The 16,772-nt window shown below is 56.7% G+C and overlaps 1 protein-coding gene across 4 annotated transcripts in view; it reads right to left on the bottom strand.

Annotated features, from left to right (window-relative positions):
* DIP2C (disco interacting protein 2 homolog C) overlaps window positions 1–8,474 on the bottom strand; it is a 348,933-nt gene extending 340,459 nt beyond the window's left edge. For 2 of the 4 annotated variants that reach the window (XM_032349895.1, XM_032349898.1), the window contains exon 1: window positions 8,222–8,474. In XM_032349895.1, coding sequence (XP_032205786.1) covers window positions 8,222–8,306 — 85 coding nt within the window. In that variant the 5' untranslated portion in view covers window positions 8,307–8,474. Of the gene's footprint in view, window positions 1–4,342; window positions 6,298–8,221 lie in introns of those variants that run through there. The other 2 variants (XM_032349894.1, XM_032349897.1) reach the window with 2 other exon arrangements.
* Between the last annotated feature and the right edge of the window lie 8,298 nt (window positions 8,475–16,772).

Here is a 16,772-nt window from a genome sequence, read left to right as displayed (position 1 = left end):
CGTTAGTAGTACGGCATCAAAATAATAATTCATCCCATCTACAGGGGAAGAAAGAAGGGCAAACTCGACTTCCTTATCCTATTAATTTCTGTCCGGCTAACTGAGAAGTATCTCAAGGTCTGGCTGCCGCTATCAACAGCACGAGGACCCCGATCGCTAGTCCTCCGGCGGCCCGAGTCCTGCTGGGGTCCACGGGGACGGTCGCCATCGTAGCAAGCCTCGACTCACTTGTGCTGAAAGCAAAATGAAACACCAACCCACCCACACAGCAAGTCGGATTTTCACAGAGATTCTGACGTGAGACAGCCCGAGGACAGTGGCTGTGGCCATGCAGGGACAGGACAACATGCACGAGTGGCAAAGGCTCAGTCCTGGAAAGTGGATGCACCATCTTCCGGGGCTTGACTGTGTATGTTTTAATGACAGATTTAATCCAATCATGCCCTTGCCTAAATGGCTCCTTAAAGACGTTTTTATATCCCTAAATCTCAATAGCTTTTAAGCATCCATTATATTTGCCAAAACCAGTAAGAACAAAAGAGCCCGTTAGTGCCACTTAAGAATCTAGCATGACATCCTGCTCCAGCTTCCTGCCGCATGTGACCTTCAAACAGGTAGGGTACATAACTTCTGCAAAACCATGAAGTCCACAGGGCACGGGTTTGAGGGGGCAGGAGGGCTTTGACGCCCTACCGCTAGTTTTCGTTTTATCAGAAGCGTACATGGGGCGCCCGCTGGTCCAGACGGCTCAGCCCCCGATTCTCAGTCTTGGCTGGGGTCTCACTCTCCGGGCCCCCATGGGCCTGCACTCGGCACGGGGTCCGCTGGGCTTCTCTCCCTCTGCCCCTCCCGCCCCTGCTCAGGTGCGCTCCCTCGCTCCCTCTTGAAGATAAATAAATCTTTAAAAATAATAAAATAATGAAAATAAAAAGCAAAAGAAGCTACGGAAGTCAGGGAGTAAAAGGTCCCACTCACGATCACCAAGTGAAGTGGCGCTCTCCCGCGTGACTGGCCGCTGTGCAGGCTGGATGGAGCTCATGGCGCCCCGATGTCCTCGGAGAGCTACGGCCTGGGGTGCTCGGCCGGCAGGGCACAGGGCCTCGCCACAGCAAGGCAGGCTCGGTACGCTGACTGCGGCCTGCCCTCTCTGTCGCGCCCCGGCTCCCAGGAGCCCACCCGGTCAGCCCCCGTGCCACGCGTCTCCGGCACGGGCTGAAGGCAGCTGTGTGCGGCCCCGTGGCCCCATCCACAGACACTGAGGAACACAAATGCCCCCGAGTCCCAGCCGGTGGGATTCGGAGCCTCGGGGGGCAGGTCCCGCAGCTCCACGGGAAGCTCTGGGAATAACCCCGGCCAGAGTCCCACCCGGTCCCGGACGCGGCAGGACGACAGCCCACACGATGCACTTCGCAGGTGCACCTGCGCCCGAGCCCACGTGGGCCAGCTTCTCGACTGAGCGACACCGCGGCGGGGAGGGCCGGGTCACTAGCACAGGAGCCCCCTCTGGGGACACACGCGGAACGAAGAGAGAGCGGGGGATCCACGAGCGGGCGTCGCTGACCCTCAGCACCACCCTGCAGGGAGGGTTGGAGGCCCCCCCGGACCGCTCAGGGAACGGAGGCTGGGAGACTCGCTCGCCCACCTACAACCGAGCTGTGAGCGGGGGAGCCAGCAGGACCCGCAAACGCTCCGGACGCACGGAGCTCAGGAAGTGGTCACCTCGATGGACAGACTTCTGTGTCCAGTCCAGAGAAACCTCGAGATCCTCCCACAGATCCCCACAAACAGGATTTAGGAAAACATCCGAAGAGATCCAGGAAGCACAGAAGAAGGTCGTCCACAAGGGATAAAGAGAACTTGGAGCTTTAAGTTCCCACCGTGCTAAAATCCTGTTCCCTCAAACTGACGGCTGCTGAGTACCCTGTCCTTTCTAAAGCATATGGCCAACGAAAATATTCCACGTCTTCCTTCCCTCCGACAATAGCAGACTTTGCAACTGCCCTTAAATGTGCCCGACACCTTCCCTGAGGGTCTGTGAGCGACGTCCACCGGGGAACTGCAGTGCGACCCTCGGGGAAGGGAATTTCAGCTTGGCAAGAAAGGGGAACAGACAGTAACGCAAGGATTCCAAAGAGACGCTCGTGTTTTTCCTGAGGGATGATGTCAAGGAGCGTGACTCTGTGTCAAAACACGGCGACAGGCGGGTGCTCGCTAAGGAGACTCCGGGGCGTGTGGGCCTCTCCCCTCCCCCAGGTTTTCTTTGCTTTACGAACTCCTCACAGAGGGCAAGCTGCATCTGGAAGCCGCTCGGTCAGCACGCGAGCGGAACCATTCCGTGATTCGGGAATCAAGTTTCTCTCTGCACAGGACCAGCGGCCGGGAGAGAAGGCTGACCGGTGAGCGCCTTCCTCCCCAGCCAGAGGCTCGGCCCGGAGCCAGGTGTATCCGAAGCAGCCCAGACGAAGAGCTGATGTGCGTCACATGAGTTTTACATAATGTTTAAATTATTATTCACTATTATTAAACTATCAAATGACCTGACGAACCAGATAATTCAATAAAGAAAAAATCAGTTGTTTGTAGTTGTGAATAAAAACGTAATGAATCCTCTCTCTGAATAGTTCGGATCTGGCCCACAGGCTTCAGTCTTCTCATTAGGACACAGATTTCCAACCCAAACAGCAAACACATGATGTAAAACCAGCAGCCAGGAAGAAAAAGATACATTCCTAACCCAGTATGACCCAGGATCCCTTCAGGTCTCGGTATCTTGAATAGTTCAGTCTTTTTTTCCCCTGATTTGTAACGCCCGCTGTACAAAGCCCTTCAGAAAGGAGCTGTCGGCGTCTGTAAAGTACCCAGCACAGACAGCCCGTTTTACTACCCAAGACACTCACCAGGAGCAAAACTCCACAGCAAAACCCTCCTGCCCCGGAAGGAACTGCTTGCTATAATTTTAATTTTTACAACTCAGTATCTTAGCATTTTCCCACTTTATTTGTCTCAAAGGCTTATAAAATTAATAACTCCAACTGGGTCCCCAAGAAAGCAGCAGAGGACAGGCATGGTTGCGGAGGGCGAACACTGCTTCCTTCCGCATGTTGACTCCGACAGTCTTACCCCACACCAGCTGGGGTTCCCAGTTAGCGTCTCCTCTGTGAGAACACTATTTATTACGATCACCAACAAATGGATGCAATTACTTCTTCTGAGACGTGACAAGTTTTTGTTCCTCTTAACAGAAAAGAACAGAGCACCGGTAACAATAGGTCACCCCTGAATGGCACACGTGCGCGCGCACACACACACACACACAGGTCACCAGAGAGAGAGCTAGAGTGGGCAACCTTGAGAACACAGGTGTGGAGACGGGGAGGCCGGAATGCGAGAACGGTGCCGCCCTGATGCAGTGTGCCAGAAACCCATACCATCGGGCAGGGGCCTTGCCCAGTACCACCAATAAAATGCCCCCTCGTCCCACAATGAGCAGCGACACACAGAACGAAGTCAAGCAACTACAGCCGGAACCTGAGCCATTGTAGCAGGAACTGGGCAGGGTCGTTCCTAATACGAGGAGGGTTTGATCTGGTGAATCCGTATATACACTGATTCAAAAGGCTGATTATCCAATACAGTTTCTTTACAAGTCAGAAGAATGCTCCGACTCATCCCATAAATCACTGCTTTGAAAATAAATAAATAAATAAACCAGCTCTAAAAAAAGAGACGACCCGTTTGAAAAAGGCTGGGATGAGGAAGGCAGAAAGTGACTCATAGCATCCAACAGCTTCTCGTCCAAACCCTAACAAGGGTATAAAGCCAGCCGCCCAGTAAAACACAAAATAGAGTCATTGTTACCACTCTGACCCCCTCAGGCTCAGATCTAAGCATAGTTACCATGTTGCAAATATCTTACAATTTTACAGATCTGTGCCTTTAACGAGCCTGTTGACTCGCCTGGCGCCCAGCTTCCCAGCATCATTTGACGCCTGTATTTATTCATCGAGAAAAGAACATTCAAATTTAACTATTTTCCTAACTCGGAAGAACTCTTGTAATCCACATCCACACATTTCAAATCCCACACATATCGATGCTGCCATTTTATAAATATTTGTTAAAAACGCAGGTAACAAGCAATATTTTAGGTCCACCGTGCCAAGAATCCCATCTCACTCACAGTACTTCTTGCTATTGGGCAACTCTGGGACGGACGTACCAAGTAAATCCTGTCCCCGATCCTGAGGTCTGACAGCAGGCGGAGGGCGTCCCAGCGGCCCCCAGCTCTCTCCCTGAGCCTGCTGACCCCGCCCCCTCCTCCTCTCCAATTACGATAAATTACCAAGGAGCATCTGCAAGAAAACACTTTCTTCACACATCTGTTTTCCAGAGTCAGCTGTGTCCTTTCAGTAAGGATGACATCCACAGGGTTAGGCTGCGTGAGACATGGCTGGGTCTTCCTGACCTTGGAAGTGGTCCTAAGGTGTCAGCTTGGGCAGACCCCCGAGGTCTGCAGCAACCGGGCCCTCCGCCCTCTGCAAACACAGGGACGGGAGTCGAGTTCCAGAGTCACGTGCATCTGTTATCTCGTGCCCAACAGCCCTGAAAATCTACCAACATTCCAACTGGCCCTCTCCTTCCAATGTCACTCTTCGGTGTCAGGAATGTGCCTGTGAACTGCTGGTGTGCATGGCCCCTTGTCCGTCAGGTTAGCAGCCGCTCACTCACCGAGACAGTGTTCCGCCAGACTCCGCAACGGATCGAAACACGACTTGAAGTAATTTGGTATATTAACCAGCAAAGCAGAGCATGAACTGAATAACCCCCACAAGCAAAAGATAGGAAGCGAGCAGACATGCAAAAAGTAAAATATGGCATCTATTTTGTAAAAACAGTGCCCTGTACAAACACCTAATGGTTTTCACAGGCTGTAGTATCCCTAGGCAATTTCCCTAAGTTCTACCCAAAGAAGACTTCAGCCACCCCTGGATAAGAGGGGGCTCTGTGCACGCACAGCCCACAAAGCTACCCGCCACCTAACCCAGAAACTCACTGCTAAACCTCAGCCAACAACTGAAATTAAGTTTTCTGTTTCTTCTCTACTCGGCTTGATGTTTCTATTTAAAGCCTTTCCTTGAGTCGAAAAATGTTTATTTACCCATTAATGAAATTATTTGGGGATCTTCCTAAAGCCAAAAAGGAAAATGCATGTTTCCAAAAGGCAGTCATGTCTGGGAGGGGAGAAGAAATGCTTCAGGAGAAAGGGCATGGGAAAGGAGCCACGGCCACTCCACCGGCCCCGGCAGCCAGCCCCAAGGCCCTGAGCCCCGGACCCACAACCCCGGCCCCACACCACCGACTAGAGCTAGACACGTGGACTGGCGGCTGTCAGCGCCCGTGGAGGGGCTGCCGGCCACATGTCCCGGCAGACAGCCCCCACACTTTGCTGACACGGCTGTTCTGCAGTGAGAGAAGCACAGGGAAGTCACAGACGGGGAAAGAAAAGAGGCAACCAGCAGGGCAGGAAGTCAAGATCAGAGCTCTGCAGCCAAGACGTCAACCTGCGGCCCTTGACCACACCGTGCCCCGCTAACATGATACAACACCGGGGTGGGTAACAACAGAAAGGACAGACCCGAACTGCCCCCGTGGGGGAGCCCAGCCCCACAGACAACACCGCCGACGACGGGGAGGCGGGGCAGGAACTCCGAGACAAGAGTCTACCTGATTTTCCAACCTTCATTATGTGCCTCAGATGCAACTGTTTCCCATTCTCCCCTGCAGGAACGAAGCCCTGGAAATTCCACGTGTTTCCACAATAGTTTCTGATATTGCCATAAAACGATGAAGGCTAATTTAAAGAATTCACTCCGCATGAATCATGACTGAGGATAAAATGTAATAAAAGCTGTTTTAACTTTTCACCTTGCGAGTGGATAGGCTGGGGGATTTTTAAGTTCCTCGATGTAAGAGACACATCTCTGACCCTTCCCATCTTGGGCTTCTCCGAAGCGACGCTGAAAACAAGGCGGTTCGTCTAATTTAAGCCGGAGGAACTGCTCCATGTGGTTACGAGACCCGAAATTCCAAGTGACCCGGAAGAACGCTCCGTCAGCTCAGCACGGACAAAGCCAGTCAAAGAGGACACAGCTGATGTGCGGGGGCAGCGGGGCAAGGGGGTGGGGGGGCAGGCCAACGCACCCACGCTCCGACGGTTTCACTCTTCAGCGTTCAGCCCAGGTCTAGCAAGGTTTGCACAGACAGAAAAACAATAATGTACCTCCCACATGCAAACACATACCCCTTTCTCTGCCCAGACACTCAGTAAGAAACTCATTAAGCCCTTTTTAAAAATCTATGCAGAAGGAAGGTGTTCATGGAGAACTGGACGGAGCACACCGTGGTCTACTGCCACACTCTGGGCAGTCGGATACGGTCCTTACCCTCCAAGAGAAACGACTGGTGACAGGCTGGTGTCATCGAACAGGTACGCGTGCCCCAGGTTCACACTTGTAAGCAACCACTCCCCATATAGCACGGCGCCAGGACACCCATCCTCAGCCCTGTCCCAGCCTCGAGGAGCATCAGGAGCTGTTGTCCAGACCGACAGGGGACGGGGCTGCGGTCCTGTCGAGTTCAGATGGCATCCCACTTTGCTAACACAGATGGGGTATGGACACGTACTGTCCGAGTCCCACAGACACAGCAAACGCGTGTGGGGGTACGGCATGATGTCGGGGTGCCATCAGGAATACCAGAATGCAGCGCGCAGCAAGGGCCACAACGGCCGCAGAGGGAGGAGGAACCCCATCTGAACACTGACAAAAATCACAGAACTTGGGCAAATATTTTCCAACGGCCAGTCCATCCTTTCCAGCCATCTGCCCACAGCGCACACTCTATCCAGCAGTTTAAATCTAAACATCGTCCCCAGCTGCCTAGCACACCGTATCCCTGCCTCCGGGTCCTCCGAGGTGCCAGAAAGCTTCACTGCCCTCCCCCAGCCGGAATAGTGTCTGCTGAGCACACAGAGTCCAGGACACAGCCTCCTCCACGGGGCTGCTTCACATCGGAGCACATTACAATACCCTGCAGAACCCCAAATTTGAAACAGAAAAATGCCCAGTCTCGGTCAAGCTGAGAAGGCAGTTAACACCACGCCACGGCCCACACGTTTATCCCTCCCTTGCCCTGAATGTGTTAAAAAGGAAAACATAAAGTCAACATCAGCTCCTCCCTGCTGATGAAAATTGGCACGAATGAATGTACTTTCTGGCTCCCCGCCCTCACAAAACCGTTACACACGCGCACACACACACACACACACACACACAAAAGTTCACCAGGCTGAACTGCTCCAAATGTAAATTCAAAACCAGCCAGCCTGTCCCTGCCGCACGGGGTGGTGGTGGCCTTTGCAGGGTGAGCTGGGTGGACACCAGATGCACATTACACATCTCCCATTTGGGAACTTCGGTGCCTCCCTTTCTAAGACAGCAAAACCCGATGGAAAACTTATGACAGTTGAGCACATGACCCCACCATTAGGAGCAAATAGGAAACCGCATACAACACTCCCTGAAATCCCTGTAGCAAATCTGTCACAAATCCCCAATCCGAGAGTCGAGAGCGAGACGCCGGACCTGGCCGGAGGGGGAGGCTCCGCCGTGTCACCCACCCTTCCCGGCACAACGCACAGAACAATAGTAGCGCGATCCTCCCCCGGAGGGCAGCCTGCGCCGAGGCCAGGACGCCCGGACCGCCGGGCTCCAGCCCCAAGTGCAACGCCAAGTTTCGCATTAGAATAAGGCCAGCCGGCACCTCAGGCCGTGCGACGCGGACGTGTCCCCAGCGCCGGCCGCGGGGCGAGCGCACGGACGCGCACCAAGGACACGGCTCCCCGCCAGGCCGGCGCAGCGCGGCCCAGGCAGCCCCCGGCCCAGGCAGCCCCCGGCCCAGGCGCCCGTCCCCGCCCCAGGCCCCGCCGCAGCGCGGAGACCCGCCGGCAAGCCCGCAGCGCGGGGGGCCCGGGCCGAGCCCGCGGCAGCCGGGGCGGAAACAGGGCTGCGCGCACCCCCGCCCTGGACCCCCCCCCAACACACACACACACGCCGCCCCGCTCCTCCGCCCGGGACGCCCGCCCGGGACCCCCGCCCGGCCCCGGCCCCGGCCCCGGCCCTCCCCGCGCCAGCGCGGCCCGGCCGGGCGCGGGGCCTGTTACCTTCCGACAGCTCCAGCTCCAGCTCGGCCAGCCGGGCCCGCACCTCCAGCGGCAGAGCCATGCCCTCCAGGCCGCGGTCCGCCATGCTCGCGGCGCCCCCGCCCCAGCCGCCTCCCTTTGTTCGCAGGCCGCGGTCTGGCCGCTCCTCGCGCCCAGCGGACCCGCACCGAGCGCGGCAGGCCGGGCGCGGCGCAGCGAGCGCTCCTCCCCCGGCGCCTCCTCAGCGCGGCCCCGCCACGCGGCCTCGCGCCCGCGCCCCCGCCCGGGCCCCCGAGCGCGCCCCCGGCCCGGCCGCCGGCCCGCCGCTCCGCCGGTGCGCGCTGACGGCGGGGGCGCGCGCGGGGGTGGGGATGGGGCCCGGGGGGAGGACAGGGGCGCCCGGGAGACGGGGACGCGCTCGGGGCCGGGGCGGGGGGTGGGGCCGGGAAGCGGGGGACTGCGGACGAGGGCGCGCGCGGGGGATGGGGACGCGTTGGCGCGGCGCTCGGCCGGGAGCGCGCACCGGGGGTGAGGCGGGGGCGCGGGGATGAGCGCGAGGACGCGCGCGGGAGGTGGGGTCGGGACGGGCGGGCCGGCGCAGCGCGCGCTCCCGGGGCGCGCTCGGGGGCGCGGGGCGCGCGCACGGGCCCAGCCCAGCCTCCGCCTCCTCCAGGCTTAAGGCGAAAATACCTGCTGCAGCCCCGGCCTAACGTGCGGGTTGGAACTGAAGTGCTCGGGGTCCTTGAGGGCTGAACGCGTTTATGCACACTTGGGGCCGAGGCTGTGGAACGCAGTGGGGCCGTGGACACGGGGCACTGGAGGGGAAGTTCCTGATTCTGGATCCAGAGCGGCCGGCCTGTGCCCGCGTGCGAATCCGTGCTCCGGACGAGGCTCGTTTCCCCGCCTGAGGAAGGACGCGATGCAATCCCCCGAGCCCCACGTCCCGCAGCAGCCCTACCAGGCTGTGGCCCGCGCGCCCACGGTCACGGGGACCCAGACGCCCTCGGGCCGGGGCTCCCCGCTTGCTCACGCGCGGCCGCGATGGCCCTGGGCCCTCTTCCCTTCCACGGCCTGTACGCCCTCCCCGTGAGGGTCGGCTCCCAGCGCGTCGGGGTCACCTCTGCGCGCCGACCACCACAGCCCGGTCTCTGTCCTCTGTTCGGAGAGGCGGCCTCACACCCACTGTCCGACTGACTAGCCTCGCCGGGATGCCCCCGCACCCCGAAGGCCACACGCTCAAAGCCGCCGGTTTCCGACTTCCAACGACCTCCACCGTCTCCGGAGTTCTCAGGCCGATGGCGTCCTGCAGACCCCCTCCTCCTGCCTTCACATACCTCTGCCTCTCCGTCCTCTCAAGGCTCTGGAGGACGACTGGATCCTGTGACCCGTGGTCCCTCCCGGACCCCTCCCACGCTCCGGGAGCGTCCCGCTCGGCTCTCCACAGCCCCGCACCGCCCGGGCTGCAGGGGGCTCCCAGCAGAGGCGTCCACGCCCAGCCCAGACGCAGGCCACCGCGCTGCCCGCACCGCCTCCTGAACACCAGCGCTGGGCGGGGGTCAAGACCCTCCACCCGCCGACCGTGGCCGGCAGACCCTGCGGCCCTTCCCACGAGCGCCGGCTCCTCCAGGCCTGCCGGTCCCCTCGCCAGCACTCTCGCTCTCGTGGCGGCCTTCCTCCGCGCTGTGCCTTCATCGTGGGGGGCCCTGCCCGCCCACACACTCCCACATGCGTCTCTAACGCGGCTCATCTCCGACGGGGAGCGTCCGCTACTTGCCAGCCTTAGGCGTTGACCTGTTGTTGATCTTCCTCAAGCGCAGGCTCCTCAAGACCCAGCCTTGCTCATCTCCCCAGTTCCCCGGATGTGACCTAGTGACAGCTGAGAGGCGCTGGCGTCTCTCACGCACATCTGTCTTCCCACGGCAACGGAGAGGCCCGCGGTGGGAACGTTCAGGATGAGCCGCAGGGCATGAACCCGGAGCTCCTCTGCCTCATGTTCTGTGGGTGCGAGTCCAGCGCACCCTGGGAGCCAAGCTGTATGCCCGCCGCTGTCCCCTCTTCATGATACACAGGCCACCATGTCCTAGGGAGCCCTGGCGTCCAGCCCCGCGGTGCTGCAGGTGGAGGATTGAGGGAAATCCCCGGCGGCAGCACAGGACGCTGGGCCCAGTCCCTGCAGCGAGGCAGGCGGGCAGCCTGCACATTCCCAGCAAGGACACGTGCCAGTCCTGCTCGGGCAGGGTGATGTCCCTCTTTAGCGCAGGGCTGGGCCTGGGTCACTTACATATGATCCGCAACTCAGTTTGGTTCCAAAGCAGACTATGGTTTTGCGTGAAGCTCACGGACAGATGTCCGCTGGGAGCCGACCGTCGTCACTGCCGCAGGTGTCACTACACACAAGCCAGGAGGCGATGGGCACGTGGCATTTCCAACAGCCTGACAGACACTCTCACCTGAAAATCCCGCCATGTCCTCAAACACGGTATGTGCCAAATCAAACCCGTCCAACTGCCAGCCCCGGCTCTCTGCTCATCTCTGATCGTGGCCTCGCCCCCCTCATGATGACCCGTGCTGTTGCTGGTCTCACACACCTGCCCTCCCCTCTGCTCTCGGCCCGGCCTCACCCAGTCCTGCAGAGCACCCCCACCCGGCCTGTCTTCTCCTTCCAATCTTTCCTGCCATGGCTGCCAGGTTGCTCTTCCCAAGCGACACCTTGAACAGGTCACAGTGCCCTTGCTCTACAACGGACACAGATTCTCTGCCTACAGAGCAAAGGACTCGTGATGGGACCCTGAAGCTTCCCGGGCCTGGCATAGTTTCCGTCGCTCCCTTCTGCTCCCCGGCCCCCCATCAGGCTGTGCCCCCTGCAGAGTGCCCCCCCTTCCCTCCTCCTGTCGTCCCCTTCTCCCCTCCCCCCCGTGTCTCGGCCGTAGGGCACATCGCACCCACGCATGCCCACCTCAAATGCCACTAAGAAGCCTCTTTCCTGCCCTCCTTGTTGGGAAGGTTCTCGCCACCCCCTCTTTTTCAGCCTGTTCTATCTGGGATGTGTCGTCCACGTGTGTGTCGCATCCGGCAGCTAGTTTATCTGTAACTTCCCCGCTGTGTCGAATGACACAGAAACAATGTGCTATTTCTCAGGGCGCGGTCTGGCTCTGCAGCGAGGGAGGGACCCTCTCCCCCACCCCGTTCTGCTCCAGCCCCGGCCAGCCTCAAGCCATGGGGAGCTTGTGGGAATCCTGTGACGTGTGTGTGTGTGTGTGTCTGCATCTAAAAACCTGGTTCGAATGAGTGTGAAGGTAGACCTATCGATACCCAGTAGAGGTCTATTGGAACGAGTTGAATAAATGCTGAGGGCTGTTGGCTTCCAAGGTCTGCCCAAAGTCCTGAAAATTCTGCCATTGGAGTTCTTTTCAGAAAGCCACTGAAAAATCTCAAGACGGCTCCCTGAGAGTGGTAAGACATTAAGGCATCTATTAGCACGCCGGCATGGTTTAATTTATCAGATAAGCCAGCCTTTATGCAACAAAGCCCAGAGGGTGAGACACAGCACAAAACATTGAGGTGTGAGGAGGAGAGGTGGTCCTGGCGGGCCCCGAGCACCCTGCCAGAGGCTGGCCCACTGGAGAAATGCGGAAACACGGCATGGGAAGCTCACGCGGGTCCTGTGCCGTCCCGGCCGGGCAGGTCCTAGAGACAGTGTTTTGAGTTCCATGGAGGGGCAGCGATATAAAGCCAGTTAAGTGATGGATCATGCCAGCAAGGATTTGGGTGCCTCTCTCTAAACCTTGCTTTCCTGTTTTGGGTCCTTTGTCGCCACTCTTTGCCCACCTGTGAATTCAGAAAACCCCCAGCCAGTTTGCAGAGAGACCTTAAACACTCACGTGGGCTGGGCTCCAGATTTTGGACGGTGTGGTTGGGACGGACGAGAGCAGGAAAGGAATGTACTGACCCAGCATCCGTGGGCCGGAGAGGGCTTCCTTACCAAGGAGGCCGCCGCCTGCGGGACGCGAGGGCGCGGAGGGATGGCTTCCCTTCAGAAGCGGGTCTCAGAGTCGGACCTTTACTTCCGAAGCCTGGCTGCTGGTAAGAGTTGGTTATCTCCCTCCTTATCAGAATCATGTGGATTTGTTCACGCTGTGCTTTCTCCCGGGGATGCCAACCTCGTGGTGTTTTTTTACCTTTTCCAAAGTCATTAGGAAGAGCTGCTGGTAAGATACCATGGCAGTTTCTCCATAAGCACTTGATCATCTACCGGTGATGACCCCGTTTTCCTGGGCTGAAATTTACCTATGGACTGTGGCCGGCGGTTGTATGGGGGTCACCTTCCGCCGGTCTCACTCTGTTATCAACAATGCAGCTTGGGTGGCGTGAGCTGGGTTGAAAGAAGGGAAGAAAAGCGACGGATCTGACGCAGGAAGTTTGGGTTTAATCAGTACTTAGAAAGCAGCGCGAACGCCTGAGTGAGACTACTCTACGCGCGCAAGAAATCATTAGCGTTTTTGCGACTTTTTTTACATCATTAGAGAATTAACTAAATAATATGCATGTGACTGAGTCTGGCGAGCCGTACGGATGTGTGCGTTTCGTCTCTGCCGTCTTCCTCAGGACGCGAACTATCCCGCCTGTTTGCCTACAAGGAACGGGAATCGAGGCAAAAGAGAAGAAGCAAGAAGTAATCCAAAGAATCCCACAATTAACTGGGTTTTCCACGCCGTTGCTGGAAGCGCTAAGGATTGAACTGTGAGTCAGACGTCTTGATGGAAAAACAAGTGTGTGAAATTTATCTCAGAAAAATAGCCCAAGTGTTTCCTTGCACCCATTATTACAAATCAATATGCAATTATCAATAAGGTAAGTATTTCTGATCATTTTAGTGACTTGTTAATCACTTGTACTAACGGTTCTGTGGTAGCACAAAACACAAATTATGAGTCCCATTTGGTCTCAGACGGCATCATGTTTTATGGAGTATTTCCTTTGCCAATCATGATTGGCTGATATCTGGCTTAATCAAATCAAAATTGACTGATATCTGGCTTAATTAAGCTAATGTCAAGACTGTCATTCCCAGAACTCATGTCACTTAGTCACTGAGACAAGACACACGCAGACTTTTTTATTCAAGATTTTGTAAAGTGTTCTCAGATACAAGGCTTTTTGAGAGCTTAGAACATAAGCTTTTGAAGTCGAAGAGAGGAGGGTAGTTGAAGACTCAAATCTTGCCATCCAAAACCCACAGCATCATAAAAGAAAAATACAAAATTGACTCATCCCTTCAAAGTGGAAACTACCTCCGTGCAGCACGTGCAGTGCCATCCCGACCGGCCTCGACCACGCCAGGTAACGCTCCACCGCCACGTCTGTGCTGCCGTCTACACAATTTAGTTGCGTCAAAGGCAGAATCCTGTTATCATGACGACAATTACAAGCAGCGCTTTCAGGGAGTCCGTACCAGCTCCCACATACACTCAAAGAGAACAAATAAACACCAAGAACACGACGCTTGGAGTGCCCCGGGGGCGCAGTCGGTTGACTGTCCCACTCCTGATCTCGGCTCAGCTCATGGTCTCAGGGTCATGGGACCGAGCCCCGCGCCAGGCTCAAGCTCAACACCGTCCGCTTGCCCCTGTCCCTCCCCCGGCTTGTGTGCTCTCGTGTGCTCTTTCTCTTTCTAATAAATAAATAAGTAAAATCTTTCAAAAAAAAAACCAAAAAACAAAGACCATGGTGCTGTCCGGTCCACGGCAGACTGTACACGGTGGAGAGAGTCCCCAGGACTCTGGGGTCTCGCCTTCCTCACCATCACCCCATCGTGAATGAGAAGATAAAGTTGGTCCTTTGAGACTGGGTCTGGGTGGGGGCAGGAGGGATGGGCAGTGCAGGCAAAGCCAAATCCCAGTTACGGTGGGAGTTGTATCTTTATCTTCCTGCCGTGCTCCCAGTCACATAGATGGACTGGGGTGAGGTCTGGCAGGCTCCCAAGAAGCAGAGCCTGAGGCAAGGGTTCAGAGGCTCTTGCTGGATGGAAGGGATGTTTCTACAAGAACCTGTAGGGAGTGAACACATCGGGGCAGAAGGGAAAGGGCAGACCACAGCGGCCCAGTCTGCAGACGGTGGACCAGTGGGCTGTGCGCATGAGCTGTATGGGTCTGCTTAGACTGGATTATTTGGGGGACAGTAAATGCATCTTCTCTTCCTTAGATCTTCTTAGCAGCATTTTTTTTTTTAAGATTTATTTGACAGAGAGAGGGAGATCACAAGTCGGCACAGAGGCAGGCAGAGAGAGAGGAGGAAGCAGGCTCCCTGCTGAGCAGAGAGCCCGATGCGCGGCTCGATCCCAGGACCCCGAGATCATGACCTGAGCTGAAGGCAGAGGCTTTAAGCCACTGAGGCACCCAGGTGCCTTAACAGCGTTTTCTTTTCTGTAGCTTACTTTAAGAAGACAGTACGCAGCACACGTGACACACAGAGTATGAGCTAACCCACTGTGTGTGTGACCGGTGAGGCTCCCGCTCCGCGGCGGGCTGTTAGTGGTTAAATTCTCTGGGAGTCAGAGTTACATCTGGATTTCCAGCGGGGCAGGGGTCAGCATCCCTAACCCCACATCGCTCAAGGGTCAACCGTACGCTTATGCACAAGAAAGGTGGAAATGTGGCAGGAGAAAGTAACGGGCAGAGGAAGGATGAGAGAAAGAAACCACGGCGGCAGCAGAGAAGTCCAGGAGAGGCCCGCGCCGCAGGGAAGCCGGGTTGTCCGGAACAGAACCGCCGACCGAGAGAAGGCGACAGAAAGGCACACGGAGCTCCGAACCAGTCATACTGAAGACGTGGCGAGTCCCACAAGAATTTTAAAAACAGGCAAGCACAATGCTGTTTTGAAATGCTGCTGTGGAAATTGGCTCCCGTGTTGCGTTGTTAGGTTGTGAGCGCCGCGCAACGACGGGGCACACGCGGGCTGGTTTAAAGCAAGAGACACTCACAAGGCCCGGAGTCCAGAACCCAGGTGTCGGGGAGGGCTGGGCTCCCTCGGGGCCGCTGGGGAGACTGCCCCTCCCCCCACCCCCAGCTCCTGGTGGCTCTGGGCAGTCCCTGCTTCTCCGCCGCGTCACACTGGCGTCCCTGCGTCTGCGTCCGGCTCCAAGAGGCCCCTCTTCGCCGGGAGACCAGTCCTCTTGGGTTAGAGCTCACCCTAGTGAACTCCTCTGAACTTGGTCGATGCCGCAAAGACTATTTCCAAATAAAGTCACAGTCTGAGGTCCTGAGGGTTTGGGCTTCAAGAGATCTTTCGGGTCACACAATCCAACCCTAACAGATGTTAATGTGGGAAAAAACAAATCCAGATGAAAATCCTTACATCCCAAACCCCACGAAATGACAAGAGGCTAGCTTTTAGGAGCAAATCACAAAACCAAGCAGCCAGAAGTGGGGGCCTGAAGCAGCAGGAGAAATTTTCCGGGACATATTATACACAACTTCATGTTCGAAGAGCAAACAACGACCAGCTGCAGCAGACGCAGCCAAAGTCAAACGTGAACGAGGCCACGGACAGCCCCCACGGACAGTGGCTCCACGTACGATTTTTCAATTTCTATGCTTTACGGTGGCACAAGAACAAGACGCTTTCGATGGAAAGACACACCTCGAATTTCAAAATGTGGATCTTGTCCCGGGTGACAGGCATGCGGGACGACGCGGGTCAGCGGCTCCCCTCGGGGCGCGCGCGGTCAGGGGGTAACGGCTGGTCCATGGAGAGCCATCCCGCACCCAGACGGCCGTCCGGTCACGGTCGGTGCGGGATCGGTGATCGCAGGAGCTGTGCGGCCCCTCGGTGTGCCAGCGGCTTTGCGCGGGGCCGTGCTGCCCAGCGTGGGCTGACGGAGGTGCTCCGAGCGCACAGACGTGGGCCAGTCGAGGCCGCGGTGTTTGATGTTAGGTACGTTAAATGCATTTTTGATTTAACGTCTTCAGCTTACAATAGGTTTATCAGGACGCACCCCCACTGTAAGTCGAGGGAGATCTGTAGTTTTATTTCCTTTTTTTTTTTTTTTAAAGATTTTTATTTATTTATGAGAGAGATTGGGGGAGAGAGCACAAGCCGGCAGAGCAGAGGGAGAGAAGCAGGTTCCCCACTGAGCAGAGGGTTTGATCTCAGGCCCCGGGATCATGACGCGAGCCGAAGGCAGACGCTTCGCCGACGGAGCCCCCCAGGTGCCCCACAGTTTTATTTGTCGCCCGTGACCAATGCAGGGTGCGCGGTGATTATCGTCAGCTGACAAACGGATGAGCTACTGCTCTCTGTCACCTAAGACAGCTTCCCTGCAATGTCACCATGCCTTAGGTCACATTAGTCGATGGACGCCTGCTGGAATAGGGCCTCTGGTTCTGCAATTTCTGGGGAGAACAAAATGTTTACTTTTATTACAATAACACTGTTACGGGCGAATATGTCATCTGTCAGCAGACAAGTGGGCTTCTGGGCCGCGCTGGGAGGCAGCCCTCCCCCTGCAAGCAGGGTCCACGTTTGGTGGACAGTGTGCGTGTGTTTCTCTGCACACGGTTCACTCCCAAGAGGA

The sequence above is a fragment of the Mustela erminea genome, chromosome 6 (assembly GCF_009829155.1).
Source record: "Mustela erminea isolate mMusErm1 chromosome 6, mMusErm1.Pri, whole genome shotgun sequence".
NCBI classification, from domain to species: Eukaryota; Metazoa; Chordata; class Mammalia; order Carnivora; family Mustelidae; genus Mustela; species Mustela erminea.
The sequence above is the reverse complement of the archived record's forward strand: the minus strand, read 5'-3'. Positions and strand labels throughout refer to the sequence as shown.